At 34.9% G+C, this 18,063-nt stretch overlaps 1 protein-coding gene across 4 annotated transcripts in view; it reads right to left on the reverse strand.

Moving 5' to 3' along the window:
* SLAIN2 (SLAIN motif family member 2) overlaps nucleotides 1–18,063 on the reverse strand; it is a 71,731-nt gene that overhangs the window by 24,592 nt on the left and 29,076 nt on the right. For all 4 annotated transcript variants that reach the window (XM_033214738.1, XM_033214737.1, XM_033214736.1 and 1 more), the window contains 4 exons: nucleotides 16,664–16,828; nucleotides 14,792–14,950; nucleotides 11,679–12,038; nucleotides 10,842–10,979 (listed from right to left, as the gene is read on the reverse strand). In XM_033214738.1, coding sequence (XP_033070629.1) covers nucleotides 10,842–10,979; nucleotides 11,679–12,038; nucleotides 14,792–14,950; nucleotides 16,664–16,828 — 822 coding nt within the window. The remainder of the gene's footprint in view (nucleotides 1–10,841; nucleotides 10,980–11,678; nucleotides 12,039–14,791; nucleotides 14,951–16,663; nucleotides 16,829–18,063) is intronic.

An 18,063-nucleotide genomic window follows, 5' to 3' on the forward strand; every position in this document is an offset into this window, starting at 1 on the left:
GAAAGAAAAGGGGAAAGAACATAAACTTTAAAAGAGTTTCTTATAGATGAGAAAATCTCCAATATGTCAATTGGTCAAAATATCAAAGAGAAAACAAACCACCACAAACATGCTAGGGATACAAAGAATACAAAGATAAAAGTGATGAACACAAGCACACAGTATAAAGTGCAGCACTTGTTTAATGCAAAAAAAGCAGATTTTGGCAAAGCAGTTATTGTTAGATGAATTACTCTAATGTGAAACCATAATCTGCATACTCAAAAAGAAGAAAACTCAGAACCCAGCAGGTCCTTGGGGAGTCACAATCTAGTAGCTTTAATATGTTCAATATCATCTTGTAGAGTACAACTAATTTTTTACCTCAGACTTTGGATATCTAAGCACCATATCTAAGCTGTGCACATATGTATGCAGGTGGGGAGCACTGTATATAATGTTAGTGTGGGTTGAGGGGTTTGGAGGAGTCAGACCATCTACCTTTTAAAGCTTTCCATGTTTCTTCCAAACTCCTAATCTATTAACTGCACTGAAACTCAAAATTAGCAGGTAAGCAGCAGCTCAGGGGCATCCAAAATAAAGTGGTTCCAATTTCCCCAATATACAGTTACTATGGCTCTAACAGACTGATGAGTCTCACACCTACCAGTGTATTTAAGTGGTTCTAAAATATTTTAGTTACTCTACTCAAAGTCAGATTTCATATACCTTTAGTATTTATGTGCAAAAAAAGAGAGCTCTCGTCACTCTAAATCTAGGCAGATTGCATAAACGTTATTGGGCTGATAAAGGGATACTTGATACATTATCAGAAAGAAGTAAGATTTCTTGGCCAGGTGAGGTGGCTCATGCCTATAATCCCAGCACTTACAGTCCTTCAGGAGGCCAAGGCAGGAGGATTCGCTTGAGCCCAGCCTGGGCAGCATAGGGAGACTCTGTCTACACACACACAGCCACAGACACACACACACCCACAGACACACGCACACATAAATAAGCCAGGCATGGTGCTGTGCCTGTGGTCCCAGCTATTCGGGAGGCTGAGGTGGGAGGAGTGCTTGAGCCCAGGAGGTTGAGGCTGCAGTGAGCTGTGATTGCACCACTGCACTCCATTCAGCATGGTCGATGAAGGTTCTGCCATAATTTTTGTATTAATGTTTGTATTTTTAGTAGAGACAGGGTTTCACCATATTGGCCAGGCTGGTCTGGAACTCTTGACCTCAAGTGATCGGCCCGCCTTGGCATCCCTAAGTGCTAGAATTACACGCATGAGCCACTGCGCCTAGCCAATGGGTTATCTTACTTCTATTGCACAAAAATACAGGTTACTATCAGAGTATTTTTCATCTACATATATATTCATACATGTTTTCAACCATTTATATTTTTATTCATCCACTCACTTGTTCCTGTTTTTCATTCATTCAAATAGTTTAGTATCTGCTTTATTCCAGATACTGTTTTAGGTATAATGTATTCAGTAGGCAACTAGATGGATACAGTTCCTACTCTCATGAAACTAATATTCTATGAAAGGGGAGATAGACAATGAGGCAGTAAAATATATGGCCTGCCAGATAGTGATAGCTGCTAAGGAGAAAATTAAGTAGAAAAGAGGGACAGGAAGTAGGCAATTTAAGTTGCAATTACAAATAGAGTGATCAGGAAAGATTTCCCTAAGATGACATTTGCATAGCAATCTGAAAAAGGATAGGAAGTAAGCTACATAGGTATGTGGGGAAAGCATTTCAGATAGAGGGAAAAAGATACTGAGATAGGACCATGCCTTGTATGTTTGAAGAACAGAACGTAGGCCAGTTGTTGGGTGGCATAAATGAGGGCAAAATGTAACCAATTGAACATACACTACAGTCCACACCACAGTCCACATTATTAACCATTTTAAAAGTTTATTAAGGATTCAATATTAAATAATGTCTATAATGAACTCGTCTGGAAAGATCCTATTTGAATTAATAGCTACAGTGACTCCAATGGACTCTACCCCTATTTATCCCTCAAGTTTCACGTATGATTATAATTAACAACGGTTATCTACAGACAAGCAAAAACTGAACTGGGAATCTGAAGAATCAGATTACACACAGAACCAGGCAGTAAACTCTAAATTCACTTGATACAGAAAGAATGAAATGAATGATTTTCCTAAAATACCACTGTCATATAACGTTACTCAAATAACAAAAATCCAATGTTATTCTGAATTATCTTAATTTGATCAGTTTTCTAAGACAAAATTATTTTTAAATGACAAAGTGTAGTAGTTTAAGTGAAACTTCGAATCTTTCTAATAATAGAGTTCAGTGTGTTAGCTGTTTGCAAGTATTTATGGTTTAAAATTTTCCTTGGTTATTTTAATATTTACATAATTCCACTTCAGCAATAACCTACTGTGAGAAGCAAAGATGCTAGTGCAAAATAATTATTGTTTCATGCTACCATTATAATGTCTTCCTCCACAAACCAGCTCCTTAAAAAAATCTCTTTTCTGTTAAAACACCACTGTCCAAGTCATTCTAGCTCAAATTTTTCTTATTTTAAATTCCATTTATTAATCTCTGGTCATTTCTTAAATGTATCGCTTCCTTTACATTCCTGGTGTCTCCTAAATAACCAAATTCAGGCCTTCATCACACCCTATTTCTGGATTCCAATCGGTGTTTTCGTGGTCTCCCTATATTTAATCCTTTTCACTCTATTCATGTACATCAAGGGAAGGGTGGTGAAAGTGCTGCTCACCTCCCCAAGAGTAGGCAATAAGTGGCTGTATTGCCTGTATGCAATTTAGAAACAAAAATAAAACCAAGTTGGTCTGCTTTCTATTATCATCATGCCCCAGTAACAACAAACATCAGTTATAAAAGCACTCCTCCCTGAAAAAAAAGTTGGTCTAAGCTATAAAGAACTGTTGAGTTTTAATAACATATATGTAAGCTTTAAATAAGCACGAATTTTATGACTTATGCTTTAATAAATACCATACTTCATGTAAGAGTTAATTAGGAAAGCTCCCAATTACAGTCTTCTACTTATAGTCTCCCCGATACCGGTGGATTTGGCTATACATGTTCCTTTCAAGAGAAAGTTGGTAGCAATCTGAAATTATTCAAGCTCACTTCAGCGAAGTGTGTGCCTCCAACCCTGTGGTACAATATATTATTATATTTAATCACATTAGAAATAAACAATGGTACAGTGAATTTTAAAGGAAATGAAAGGATTTGGAGTTGCCTCAATTCTGTCATTGTATGGGATTTTGAGCTTGTGTTTAAAATATTTTAACTGCCAAGACATTGAAAAATCATTAGACTTGATCCCTCAAAACTAAAGGCATGGAAAGTATGGCAATTTCTGGAATTTACTGGAGAATGGAATTTTAAGATTCTCTGCTGAACTCATCCTTATGTCGAAGATTTTCTCTGTGTAGCAGTTGCTTCATGAAAAAAAACTTTCAAAATTAAAATTTAAAGATAGTGTTCTTCCAACAAGAGTAGAGATAGATGCAATATTGAAAGATCAATTCTGAAGAAGTTATTAAGTTTTCAAAAATGAAAGCTATACTATTCACCACTATGACAGATCAACATATAAAAACATTTTTCCTTCTTAAAAAAAGATCAATGTAACTTCAAATTATTAACCAATTGTCTTTTTTGTATTATAATGGTGATTTTATTATTTATTTTTTACTGCCAGTTATAAAATACAATTTCAAGAGAAGAATATTTTCACTGCATTTTTTCCTGGCCATTAGTACTATAATTCATTTCATTTCATGGTAACTGAACATGATTTTTCATATACAGGAGGATGTTAAAAATTAGCTTCTCTAGGTGCTAAATACTAAGCAAGCATAGTCTCTGTGAGTGAAGATTAATTATTACTAGGTAAAATATCTCATTGTCCCATATCCTTATTTTTGTTTAAATCTTTTATTGCTTACAAGTTTTGATTTAGAGTCATTTGGGAGGCCGAGGTGGGAGGACCACTTAAGATGAGGAGCTCGAGACCAGCCTAGCCAACATGGTGAAACCCCATCTCTACTAAAAATACAAAAAATTAGCCGGGCGTGGTGGTGTGCACCTGTAATCCCACCTACTGAGAGGGAGGCTGAGGCAGGGGAATTGCTGGAACCCAGGAGGTGGAGGTTGCAGTAGCTGAGATCACACCACTGCGTTCCAGCCTGAGAGACAGAGTCTCAAAAAAAAAAAAAAAAAAAAATTCATCCAGCTCTCATTACCCTCACTCCCTTACTGCTGTGTCTTCAGATCTTAATTTCTTGCCTAGATTATGCAATAATAGCCTAAGTGGTTTCTAGTCTCACCTCACTGAATCTATTCTCCACATTGATATTAGAGTGAACTTTCTAAGAAACCACCTTGATTAAAAACCTACTATAGCTCCTCCCACTTAACAGGATGAAATTCAAATCCTATGACATTTTAATACTGCTACAGCGTGTCTTCTCTCTACAGCTATCATCCCTCATGGGATGCTGTACCCACTCCCTTACCCATCATATACTCTACACTTTAGTTATACAAAACCACTATGTTCAGGCTGCCATTCGCAAGACTTTTCATTACTGATCCCACTGTTGGGAAAACCTGTACCTCCTTTCTTTGTTGGGCAACTCATATAAGCTCCTCCTGGGCTGGCTGAAATATCTTTTAATATCTTTCCTGAAAATCCCATCACACTGTTGAATGCCTGTCCTCTGTTCCCACAGAGGTTCCTGCCTAACACTCCCTGCTATTGGAAGGCATGGGCTGTTTTATTAACATTTATATTCCCAGCGCTGGAAATATAACGTATACTCAATAATATCGACTGAATAATTAAGGAACACATAAGTGACTGACCACTGGATAAAATCTAGAACTCTATACTAAGCATTCAAGGTCCACCACGGTCAGGGTCTAACCCACTGGTTCTCAAAGTTGAACATGCCCCCAGAATCAGCTGAGATGCTTCTAAAATATAGAATCTGGGTCCCTATCCCAAGTGCATTCAATCTAAATTTCCAGGGGGAAAGGCCTGAAAAACTACTTTTATAAAGTGTCCTTGTGATTGGATAACTGAGCCAACATCATTGCACTACTTAAATAGATGTTCTATAAATGTTTCATTCATTCTTAGATTAGCACATTACACATACTAATCATGACTTATTTGTTTCAATTTGTGTTTCAAAATTATGTATAATTCAAGTGTAATCTACTAGTGTTTTGGTAGTAAGTGAAATCTGGATGGGAATTCCTTCCTCATGGGTCTCATAACAGGATGGCTATGCATAAGCTGACAACTGCTCTGGACACTCGTCCTTCTTTCTTCAGTAAGAGGTCCAAAGTAGAATGTTGATCCTATATGCATTTTCTCTGGGGTATAACTCTGTATTCCATGCAAAAATATTCTTCTGTCTGGTTAAATGTAAGCAAATGGATAATATTACACTGAATTATTTTACTCTTCTATGATAATTCACAAAATACTTAGTTAATCTCGAATCATGGTCTGATAGTCATTCAAGAATGTTTTCCAAGATGTACTCATTTGTAATTAGGTCAGCATGATCTCATCCAAACAATGAGGAAGAGGAAAATAGGAGACTCAGGGAGGAGCTGGGAAAAGGGAGAAATCTGGCCTTGCTTTCACCATCTCCCTAGTTATATGGCCTTGTACAATTCATATAATTTATATGGATCTCTGCTCCCTTTCTATAAAAATAAATGATTTGTGAGGTTTAAATGAAATAATACATTTAAACATATACAAAAAAATAAAATTTGATTATTATTTTTCAAATCAGTAGATTGTGTTGGGTTTTTCTCCCTTCCCTCATTTCTCAACCAATTATTCCTATGACTTTCTAGAAACTAAACTTTCTGCTAAACCTGTGCTCTAACAGTCTTAGAAAGCAAGGCCTTTTGAAAAACTGTCTCTCACAAACATTCCTTCCTTTAATTGATGAAACTAAGAAACTGACATGTATCCATGAACTCTGCAATGCTCTGGTTTTCTTAGACTTTTTAAGTTGTATTTTCCAGATATAGAAGTCAAAAATTGGTAATAGTTATAAAAATGAAAATACATTAGAACTCTCATAAATCTCATATTTGAATGCCAGCATCCACAATAATGCAGCCACAGCAAATAAGCATATAAAAGTAGTGATTGGCATAGTAACAAGGCAAAAGAAGTGATCCCTTAGGTGGAAGTAACAGCAACCTTGCAAAGTTAGGTTCATGCAGACCAGCAAGTAAGAACCAAAGCTTTACCACTTAAGAGCTGAAAAAATAAATACTTAAAACAAAATGCAACATCTGTTACACTAACAACTGAAGTTTACACAAAAAACACAAAATACCAATTCACGTACAAAGTATATAAAGCTTATTATAACTGTACAAATTATATATCAAAATAAAGACTATTATGAAAACTACATATACTAATTAAAAGAATGCTTATGTATATATTTCATGTATCAAATATATAGGAAATTTCAAGATAAATCGATAACACTTTTTTTGCTTCATGTTAAACTACAACAAAGTCTTAAATATTTTAAAGTAAACTATACTAAGTTTTAAACTTGCTAATATTTTGAATTTACTACTTTCCAAATACATTTTTGAGAACAGTATAATTCTATACCAAAACAAATATGGCATTTTAATTATAAGCTTTACTATAGCCACAAATATAGAAATAAACAAGTAAATACAATTGAAAAAAAAAAAAAACATGGTACATTACTTTCTCTTCTGCCTATGTATTCAAGTATTGAAATACACCATTACCAAACTGCATACATATTTTCCACTTAAAAGTAAATCAATGATTGGAATCCCATTGTGTTTTCCCTATATATATTTCTTAATTATCAACTTGAGGAAAAAAGGAAAAGTAATTCACCTACAGAAAAAAAAAAAAAAAACTATAGGGTATCAGCAGGTGATTATAATTACACAATGGTAATTCTACCATTAGAGAAGGCAAACAATCACTGTTAAGTTTAAGACACAGACAATGCATTACTTCTAAACACATTTTTATCCTAGGTTCCCAACCTTTTCTTTTTTCTTCTGTTTTTGTAAAAAATTATTTTTCATTTCCATAAAGCTTTGACATGCTAGAATAGTTCAAATATAGAGCACGTATGAGGGGATGAGGTAAAGAGGATATAGATATAGCTAGTTTTAGAAAGTATCCGGGCCAGGCATGGTGGCTCACGCCTGTAATCCCAGCACTTTGGGAGGCCCAGGCGGACGGATCATGAGATCAGGAGATCGAGATCATCCTGGCTAACACGGTGAAATCCCGTCTCTACTAAAAATGCAAAAAATTAGCCGGGCGTGGCAGCGGGCGCCTGTAGTCCCAGCTACTTGGGAGGCTGAGGCAGGAGAATGGCGTGAACCTGGGAGGCGGAGCTTGCAGTGAGCCGAGATAGTGCCACTGCACTCCAGCCTGGGCGACTGAGTGACTCCATCTCAAAAAAAAAAAAAAAAAAAAAAAAAAAGAAAGTATCCGGGTTGCCATTTGGACATGTATTATGTAAAGTTTTGAGAAATTCACAATGTAACAATTCAAACTAAACACGACAGCATCTTTGAAAGCCAAGTACAAACATTGTTTTGGATCATCTGTTCATATGCTATAAAAGCATGGCTTATAATGTACGTAAGTTTTATTATTTAACCTTCATGATTTACTATTTTTCTTTCCTGTTACATTAACATTGTGGGTGTTTTTTTGCATCAGCCAAATGTGTCAGGGGAAAAAAGAAGCCAGAAACAGGATATTCTCAAGTGTCAAATTAAGTTAATCTGTATCACTCACCATTTTGAAGATAAAGCTCAAATTCTATCCTTCCTTTCATTTTAAGTGTTTTGTGAATTCCTGTTTTCTATGCTATTTATTAGTATCACAGAGAGTATTATAATCGCACTGTCAATTACAGAGTTCACAATATCATATAAGACTTGGAGTACTAAGCTTAAAATGTAATTTGCTACAAAAACAGGTTTTAGCATATATCTAGCTGAATAAATGTGGTTTACAAATCTCTGGGTAACAATTTTCTACAGTACTTTAAATGTTAGAATTTTAAATCTCAGGAAAAATGGAAATCATATTTCTGGATAATTTTTATATCATGGTCTAAACCACAGATGTGACAAATCTCACTAGGTGAATCTAGACTCTCACCTAGTGAGATCCAATGCTCAAGCTGAATCAACATGGGTTTAAATTCTAACTTGCCACTTGTAAGCTGTATAATCAGAGGCAGTTTATTTGGCCATTCAAAGCTTCGATTTCTAATCTGTAAAACATGGTAATAATCATACCTCCTTCACAGAATTGTTCTAACGATTAAATAAGATTATGCATCTAAATACAGTATAATAAAAATTTCTGTTATATAAGTAATATATGCACCTGGTACACAAGGAAAATTTGTCAATATATCACAGAAGTCATTTTGATTCAAATATAGTTTTTTTCCTAGCTTGTTTTGTTGTTTTTTTTTTTCAATAGACTAGAGTGCAGGAACATGATCATGGCTCACAACAGCTTCAAACTCCCGGGCTCACGCAATCCTACCACCTCGGCCTCTTAAGTAGCTGGGACTATAGGCATGTGACCACCATGCCTAGCTAATTTTAAAAAACGATATCTTAGAGACCAGCTCAGGCTGGTCTCAAACTCCTGCTAGACTTGATTTTTGAGCCACCAAGTAACAACAGCTTAACATGAAGTATATGAAGTCAGCTAAACACAACAGGGCAAAGGAAAAGTGCAAAGAAATTAAATTAGCTGGGCATGGTGGCGCACGCCTGTGGTCCCAGCTACTCAGGAGGCTGAGGTAGGATCACTTGAGCCCAGGAAGGTGAGGCTGCAGTGGGCCATGACTGTGCCACTGCACTCCAGCCTGGTGACAGAGTGAGACTGTCTCAATAAAAAAAAAAGAAAAAAAGAAAAAAAAAAGATGAAAATGAAAAAAGGGTTAAATACCTTCACATTTTTAATTGTTTAATTAACAAGTTATAAGCAAACAGTCAACTCTTGTTTGTATCACTTCTTCATAGCCTTGAGAAAATGAAAGAACATAACACAGCTTTCACTTCAACCACTGATAGTAATATGCCACAAGGATCTAGGAGAATATGCATCTATTGTGTACCTATAAGGACCTGAGTGAATAAGCATCCCTTGTGTCCCTACAAGGACCCAAGTGAATACGCATCCTTTGTGTCTCACAGCTCACGGGACTGATGTGAGCTGTGAAACACATGGGATAATACTGAGCATTTATAAAATCATAAAAATAACTGTAATCATTTATTTAAAACTGTTTTGACTACATGCTCAAATCTATCCTAGTTAAAAAGTAATTTACTGAAAGTGTTCCATTCCTTTAAAATCAACTTGTACATTAACGCACACAATGCCCATTTACTCCCACATCACTACTTCTTGGCTAGGTTTGGCTATTTTGTCCTATATGTTCTTACTGTATGATTCTCTCTGATCTTTGTCTATGTTGCACACGTTTCCTTAATTCAACAGTCTCAACCTTTCCTTTCCATCACATTACCTTCAAATCTTTCTTTAAAAATGAAGTTCTATATCTCCTGGAGTATTTAATAAAGATTTAACATGAATTTAACTGTGCTAGTATAGTTACTGTTTTTATTAAAGTTTTCTAAGAAAGTTGGTTGGGTTTTCAGTGGTCTATTCCAGGACTATTCCCTCCACTCCTCATCATCCCATCATTTGTATTGTGTAATACTGCAGAATGTGAGGTTTTCAAGGAATGTATATTTTGTGCTATAGTAGGAATGCCTGTATTCATTTAACATACTACTTGCCACAAAATAAAAACTCAAGTATTTATTACAAATAATAGCTGAATAAAAATACTGTCACATTCATGCGTTAGTATCCATCCAATGACCAAAACTTATTAAAAATTATAATCTACATGTATTGTTTCTACTATAGTTCTAAAATTCACCTTTCTAAGAGTTTAGTTTTAACTCTAAGAATTTGTTTTCTGAAAGATAATTTAAATAGATAAGTCCTGATCAATTCTTAAAAAGTGATGATTTCTGGCAATTTATCTCAAATTTTAATCTATGTTATAAGTAGGATTAGGATTATGAATTAATTTGGCATACATATTGATTCAACATTGCATTTCTTCATTAAAATAGCCTTAACAGACACAGAAAATTAAATCAAAACCAGAAATTTTACCTCAACAGATGCAGAAAATTTTATTTTCTGATCGTCCAAGAGTTCTCCTGGTATACTTTTGTTTTGGTAAGAAAAGAACTTCAACAATCCAACTTTGATAATAGATTTAATATACCGCAGGTTTGAACAATTGATAATATTTTGAGTATGACTCTAAAATTATGTAATAACCAAATAAACTTCTAGATATTTTTAAAGTGGAGGTTATTAAAGAAAATTTACATACTAAGGGACATACATTTTTGGACGCTATACTGGTTATTATTTCTAATTCTAATATCTATAAGCAAAAGCTACACCTACTTTAATAGTTACACTTTGCTTATTTTCAAAATTTTGGAGAGACCAGAGTTTTGTATAGACAGATGTACTGGCAGAATCAAGTATCCTACACAGAAAATTTACAACTGTAATATAACTTTGATTATCATCCAGCAACTAATAAACACTGAATTTTACTACAGTTATGGCTTAAAACAGTTTTTCAGCACAAAACAAATATCTAAAATTTTCATTTCTCTTTAATTGATACAAGAAAGCATAAGAAGGATACTTACTGGCTGAAGCCTGAGGTTGCATGCGAGGTATTCCTCCATTTGGCACTTGAAAATTTGAGTCACTTCTGCTGCTTTTCACTGAGTCAACTTGTGTATTAGATGTTCGAGACAGGTTTGGAAGACTGCGTCTTAGTTTTTCTGCAACAGAATTTTAATTTTAAAAAAAATCATATTCTTTCAGATGGAGAAAATTAAAATATTAACTAGCATTCAGAAATCAAATTATCAAACATTCTGTTTATTTTATATAAGAAAACAGGAAGGACTTGTCTTATTAAAAAAACAAACAACTCAATCTAGGATCCGTAAGTGGGTAGAATATGAGAACCCTTAAAGATAACCACAAATTATATATTTAAATCAAAATCTAAATACAGGTAAATTTCGTAAAACAATGAAGCAAAAACAACCAAGTAGAATGAAATTCACTTTCTCTTTTATTTTTGTAATGAATCACTATTAATAAAATAGTAAACCTGACTAAACTCTTGATTCACTTATCTGGAATACAAAAACTTGGCAAAAATTGTATTACTTTCATAGTGAAATATAAAGGAGACTTTTTTTTTTTTAATCTAGAAACTTTTTTTTTTTTTTGAAAACAGGGTCTCACTCTGTTGCCCAGACTGGAGTGTAATGGTGTGATCATCACTCACTGTAGCTTTGAACTCCTGGGCTCAACCAATCCTCCAGCCTCAGCCTCCCAAGTCACCAGGACTACAGATGTGCACCACCATGCCCAGCTACTTTTGAAAAGTTTTTCCTAGAGATGGAGTCTTGCTATGTTGCACAGGCTAGCAGAAACTGTCTAATTATCAGTAAAATCTGCTGTTTTACCTTCATTTTTAACATTGCTTGTCTGTAAATCTGTGGGATGGCCTTGAAGTGAAAGGCGAGGTTGCTGTAAGCGGCTAATCATAGGCTGTGGGGACACTCTACTATATTCTATTCCCCGAGCAGGAGATCGTGAACGAGGTGAATTTCTGGGTGACTGCTTGGGTGACGGTCGAGGTGAATTGCGTGGTGATGGTGAAAACCTGTTAACAGCAGGGTATACTGCATGATGCATATTGTCATCTTCATCATCTAAACTTTGTGCATCAAGTTCCTGATCACTAAAAGTACCCCGTCTTGTAGAATTGCAAGATGAACCAGAACTGCGCCGAGACGTGGTGGCTGCATATTCTTGCCGGAGACCTGGCAACAATGAATGTTATTTAAATTATATTTTTAAACATTTAAATATTTTTAAAATTTAAAGTAAAAGGTTATCACTAAGAAACTCAAAAAGGGTGTTAAATGTAAAAGAAAATTCCCTTTCTGCTTTTAGACTTATATAGGTTTATATGCCCATATAAGGAGAAATAAATCACATCTGAAGGCTATTTTTAAATTGAATGAAATCCCATAAACCAATGCCCAATTTCCAGATTTCTTCTTAAAGCTGAAATCTGTCTCACATGGTAGAATCATAAATTTAAAAATATTTCTACCCCTAAAGATAGTAATCCAAATTTGAGACTAATATCGAGGGGGAAACAATTACCATCCAGTCAGTGGAAAAAGAATATGTATGTGAGTAAATAAAACTACTTGGATACTTAATTACTAAAATAATCTTACTCATGAAGATGATAAAGTACCAAAGAAACTTCTAGCCCACTTATAGGAATCCAGTACTTGGGCACAAACAAAATCTTGATTGCTTCACTACCCAAGAGACTTCCATTTTTATTGTTTTAAGTTTGTTTTCAAGCTTAAATTCTAAGTCTTCAAGTAAGAATTTTCAAATAATTCTCTTATATAGCTTGATACCTTCGAAAACACCCAAGCAACCTGGGGAGCCCTTCAAATAGTACAGATGCTTCTAGAACAACAGAAAAAAAGTTGATACGTAACACAGTCAATGAAGAAACAAACTCCAATGCAAACGTATAAAATTTAGGTAATATTCTGAGCACATCCTGCTAACTATTAGAACTCCAGTCAAAAAGATCTGTTATAAAGTGGTATTCAAATCCTTAAGTCATGTATTCACACACAGAAAGTGCTATCAACATGGTTCATCAAACTAGTGGATGAGAATCACCCTAGGGTATCTTCAAAACTATAAATTCCTAGAGTCCACTCAGCCCTTCAGTCAGTTTGGGAACCAAAATAGTAACCAACAAGTTACTTAGTGTCTAGTTATAGCCAACATGGCACCAAAGTCACCTAACAAAAGACAACAGACCAATGAAAACAGCACTGTTAGCAAAGAAAAACCCACTTCCCGATGTAGGCTCTCCTAACAAGGGGATCCTAAGGAAATCACAAGCACTATAGGATCTTGCATTTGTCATCTAAAAATGAAGGACCTTGACCAGGCAACTGCCCAAATCTGTAATTCTACATTTCTAATCATTACAAAAGACAATGCTGTAAAAAGAAAAATCATCTCTAAGAAAAAAAAAAAAAGCTGTAGTTTTCAAGAAGTATCACATATATTTTTATTACTATTTTTATTCACCAGGAAAATAAATATTCATGCATGTGGATGGTTTAGAAAAAATTATTAGAGACTAAAATTTCTATTGTTACCAAAACACAATACAAAACCAAGCAAAGAGCTGGTTGAGCTTCTAACAAAATACTAGGATCTAAAAAGCCAGGGTTCAAATAAATGAGAGAACTTGCTCTATTAGGCAGCATTCTTTATTTTTTCACATTCACAACAATAACCAGCCCCTAACCAGCTGAAAATACCACCATCTCAGTGAGGAGTTAATTAAAATTACAGAAGAAAAGAGTACTCTGCTATTAGGTTGTAGGGCTAAATAAAGCAAGCACTAAGTCCTTCTATCTTCCTAGGGGTAGCTGTACACAAATGGGAAGTGAATCAGCAGAATAAGAAACACTTTAGTTTCTTAATAAATGCTACAGCTTGATAAAGCTTACCACATATTTAAAGAGAACCTATTATATATACGGACAACAGAACGTTTTTGAACTAAACCGTAGCAATGCTCCATTACGCTCAGCCAACTGTCAAGACTTGTCAAAATATGTATTTCAAGGATTCTTTTCACTGTAAAGGTTAAAGAAATTACTTCAGAGAGATTTCTTACTTCATAGTTATGCAGATGGCATCTTCTAATGAAATGCATTGGCAAGAATAACTACCTTCAGATGAGTACCAGGGCCAGCAGCCATGAACCCTTTAAAAAGTATTAAAAATTTTGTGCATATGTACATTTTGGTGATAAAAGGAGTTATAATTTTTATAGGATTTGCAAAGGTATCTGTGACCTAAAAAGTTTTCATGGTTCACTTTGCAAAGCACCATCGCATGCTTCATTTAATTTAATGTCATAATTCCATGTTCTCCTAAAGGTCTTTTTTATAGTTTACACCATGTATTCTCAAGTGAGGAGATATTTACTCCCAAGAGGGCAAAAATTGGTTCTTGGGGTGTGAAAAAATTCCTAGATGTCATAATTGTATACTGCCCTCATAATACTTAGTATATCTTGTGGTATTAAGATTTCATGGGGAGTATGGGTGAAAAGGAAAAAGAGTTTTTAACAAGGCTCCTTAGGGGAGCAACTAAAAAGAAAAAAATTGAGAAATGCTGGTTTACACTAAAAACACAAAGAGTAATAGATAACAATTACAAGAGTAAGTGCCAGTGCAGAGTAACATGCAGGGTATGAAAACCAGTCATAGAAGCAGAGCAGCATAAATACTATTCTTTGTCCCTCACACAGCATAACTGCTCTATGAAAAAATGGACTCTGAAAACACGTTGATGAATAAACATGTACACATGTCGACTAAGCCTCTGAAATGTCTACCGCAACATTTCTACTTTCACTACATTACTATCCTCACAACACTTTAAGACATATTCAATATACAACGAAATTATGCAATAGTGAAAAACCTCAACTCTTAAAAATTAGAATACTTACTTTCTTCCTGCATCCGGGCTAGAATCTGTACATCGGTTACATCATTTAGCTTATAATTGGATCCAATTGAATCTTCATCTAATTCTGAAGCACTTAACTCACTATCTATAGAGGACTGAGGACTGAGTGGAGGATTTCTGTCTGAGCTTTTCAAGTTACCTTAAAAAAAAAGAAAAAAATTCAAACTTTGGTAAAGCAACTATTGAATAAATGCCTACTGTAACTAACTTGATATTATATCTTTTAATTCATTCTTGTTCTGCCTTTTCTCCTTAAAAAATTCCCTGAAATTAGAAATTGACTTCATTAAGAAAAATGAGGGCTACTGAGACTCCTTTATATGCTATGGCATAAACATATTTTCATCTAAGTATAACGTATCTATTCTCTTATGTAACAATTCAGCTTTCAACACAATGCCTAGCAAGTAATTGGTGTTCAATAACTATATGTTAAGGATTTCAACTTGCACAAGATAGCCAATGAAACTGCTCTATAAATAGATAAGTTTATGATGTAGTGTTTTCTTCACTCGAATTCACAGTCATTAACAAACACCATCATCTTTTCCCTCATTTTTCTAAATGAGAAAACTATAATTTGAATAAAATTAGATTCCTTAGAGATTTTAGGAACAAAGACCATGAGGCTTGTTTCTCCTACATTATGCCATGTTTATAAAACTTCTTTGCCAAATTAGTAATGGGGATCTAAGGATTTCTCTGAAGTTTAGTAGTGAAGCACGAAAGATGTGATGAAAAAAAAAGACTAGATTTTTAAAAAGTACTTTATCATTCTAAACCAAGACAGAAAACAGGCCAGAGGGATAAAGAATACACACATCCAAAAAAAGTCTAACTTGTTTCTAATGAAATATTTTCATCAGATCACCAACTTTTACTAAATAATAAAAGCCCAACACTGCCACTAATATTTCTATTACAGATTTATCTGAAACACTTGTTTTCCATTATTCTTCACCATAACAGTCAGCTCCAACATGAAAAGCATGTAAGGAGAGCAAGAAGAGTACAGAATAATTAATCTTTATACTATCAAAGAAAGAAGAGCAGAGTGCACATGATATTAAAAGTACTACAAGGTCAGGCTCAAATAATGCCTGAACGAAATTACCTATTTTAAACAAATATTGCAGCTTAAATTTTTTAACATGGTATCATCGTAGGTGAAGTAAGTAGCAAGTAACAACCTATATACTAAGCAAAGAGCAGGATCATTAGACTAGGGAGTGCAGAGGTCAAAATTTGAGGTGGTTAACCTTAATTTTTAAGGAAGTTATAATAATCAGCCATAAAAACAGCTTTAGCGACAATAAGAGTAAATGAATGGGTGAATTCGTGAAGAGTAGGCTACACACTAACAGTCTCACACAAAGAACCAGCGCAGAACATTCTTTCCCTGGTTGATAGAAATCTGGCCTTCTCACATCATTTACTGCCCCTCTCACTCTTTTGGTACATTCACCCCTAACCTCATACTATCATTTAGCTGCAGTATCAAAATTTATTAAAATTCCTATAAAGAGGTTTTAACTCTGGAGTTTTTACAACCCAAGTAAGCTGTTCAATAAGGATCTATTGATTAAAAGAATCATGTTTGTAACCCATTTAATTAAGCCAGACTCAAAAACTTTTAGGTACATGCTAAAAAAAATTTTATGTATAAAACACACTGGCTTATGTGTGCCTGATATAGTACCTGGTGCTAAGTTGTTCCTCAATGATATTTTCTTTAACCAGTTACAAGTTTCATAAGTAAAATGAACTCGAACTACAGATGAATGTTATTTTCTGATACAGTGCAGTAAGCTAAAAAACAGTCCTTAATAGCTCCATATCATTTTCTCCTTACCTGAATTTCCAGGAAGTATAAGCTGTTTGACTATAGGAGGTCGCACTGGTGTTGAGGATGGAGAATTGAAGCCACTGCTGTATGGGCTACTGGCATTTGGACTGTAAGGACTTGTATAACTCATAGAGTTGAAAGGATTATTATATAAATTCTGCCTCTTGAGAGCTGCATTAATGAGAAGGGGAAAATCAAATTTAATAACTGAGAAAAAGTTAACATTTCATTTCTAAAGTTTTCCTATTAGAAAATTAAATCATTTCTATCTCAATTTAACTGAAGAAATATTCTTATGGTAGTGGGAGAAAAATACAATAATCCCAACAAATTGTTTCTATTATCTTAAATTGTGTATGCAAATAAAACCGTAGCCACACCAAACAACAAAAATAATGCAGGAAAAGTAACTCCTAAACAGATTATTGGCCACTTAATTCACTTCAACCATGTTGGAAAGTTTATTCTTTGATACTTGCTGTATCAATCCTGAGTGACCTTTAAAAATAAATGGAATATAAAAGCATACTTATGTTTTCTCATTTTTCTGTAACAAATGTATTACTTTTTATTTTAAAAAATATTCTTTGGGCCAGGCATGGTGGCTCACGCCTGTAATCCCAGCACTTTGGGAGGCTGAGGTGGGTGGATTACTCGAGGTCAGGAGTTTGAGACCAGCCTGGCCAAAATGGTGAAACCCTGTCTCTACTAAAAAAAAAATAAAATAAATACAAAAATTAGCCAGGCATGGTGGTGCATGCTACTTGGGAGGCTGAGGCAGGAAAATCACTTGAACTTGGGAGGCAGAGGTTGCAGTGAGCAGGCAGAGGTTGCAGTGAGCAGAGATCGTGCCACCGCACTACAGCCTGGGCGACAGAGTGAGACTCGTCTTGAAAAAAAATATATATATTTTTTGGAGAGATGTGATCTTACCATGTTGCCCAGACTGGTCTCAAACTCCTGGCCTCAAGTTATCCTCCCATCTTGGCCTCCCGAAGTGCTAGGATTACAGAGGTGAGACACTGCACTCAACCTATGACTTTTTTAAAAAGCTAAGACATAAGTTGTTTAAATAGCCTTTGCAAAGTTTGGATTTTCTTTTTTAAAGCAATACCGACTATTATGAAGCCAGTTTAAGGTCAAAACATGGGAAATCCTTAAAAAAAAAAAAAGCCAACCTGACTAGTTCTGTCAAAAAAAGAAAAAAAACTGTGCTATGCATATACAATTAAATAAATGTAGAACAGTAGGACTAAGATATCAAATGCACATATTTAAAAAATTAACACTTGGCCGGGCACGGTGGCTCAAGCCTGTAATCCCAGCACTTTGGGAGGCCGAGACGGGCGGATCACGAGCTCAGGAGATCGAGACCATCCTGGCTAACATGGTGAAACCCCGTCTCT

The sequence above is a fragment of the Trachypithecus francoisi genome, unplaced genomic scaffold, assembly GCF_009764315.1.
Source record: "Trachypithecus francoisi isolate TF-2019V2 unplaced genomic scaffold, Tfra_2.0 Lachesis_group1, whole genome shotgun sequence".
Taxonomy (NCBI): domain Eukaryota; kingdom Metazoa; phylum Chordata; class Mammalia; order Primates; family Cercopithecidae; genus Trachypithecus; species Trachypithecus francoisi.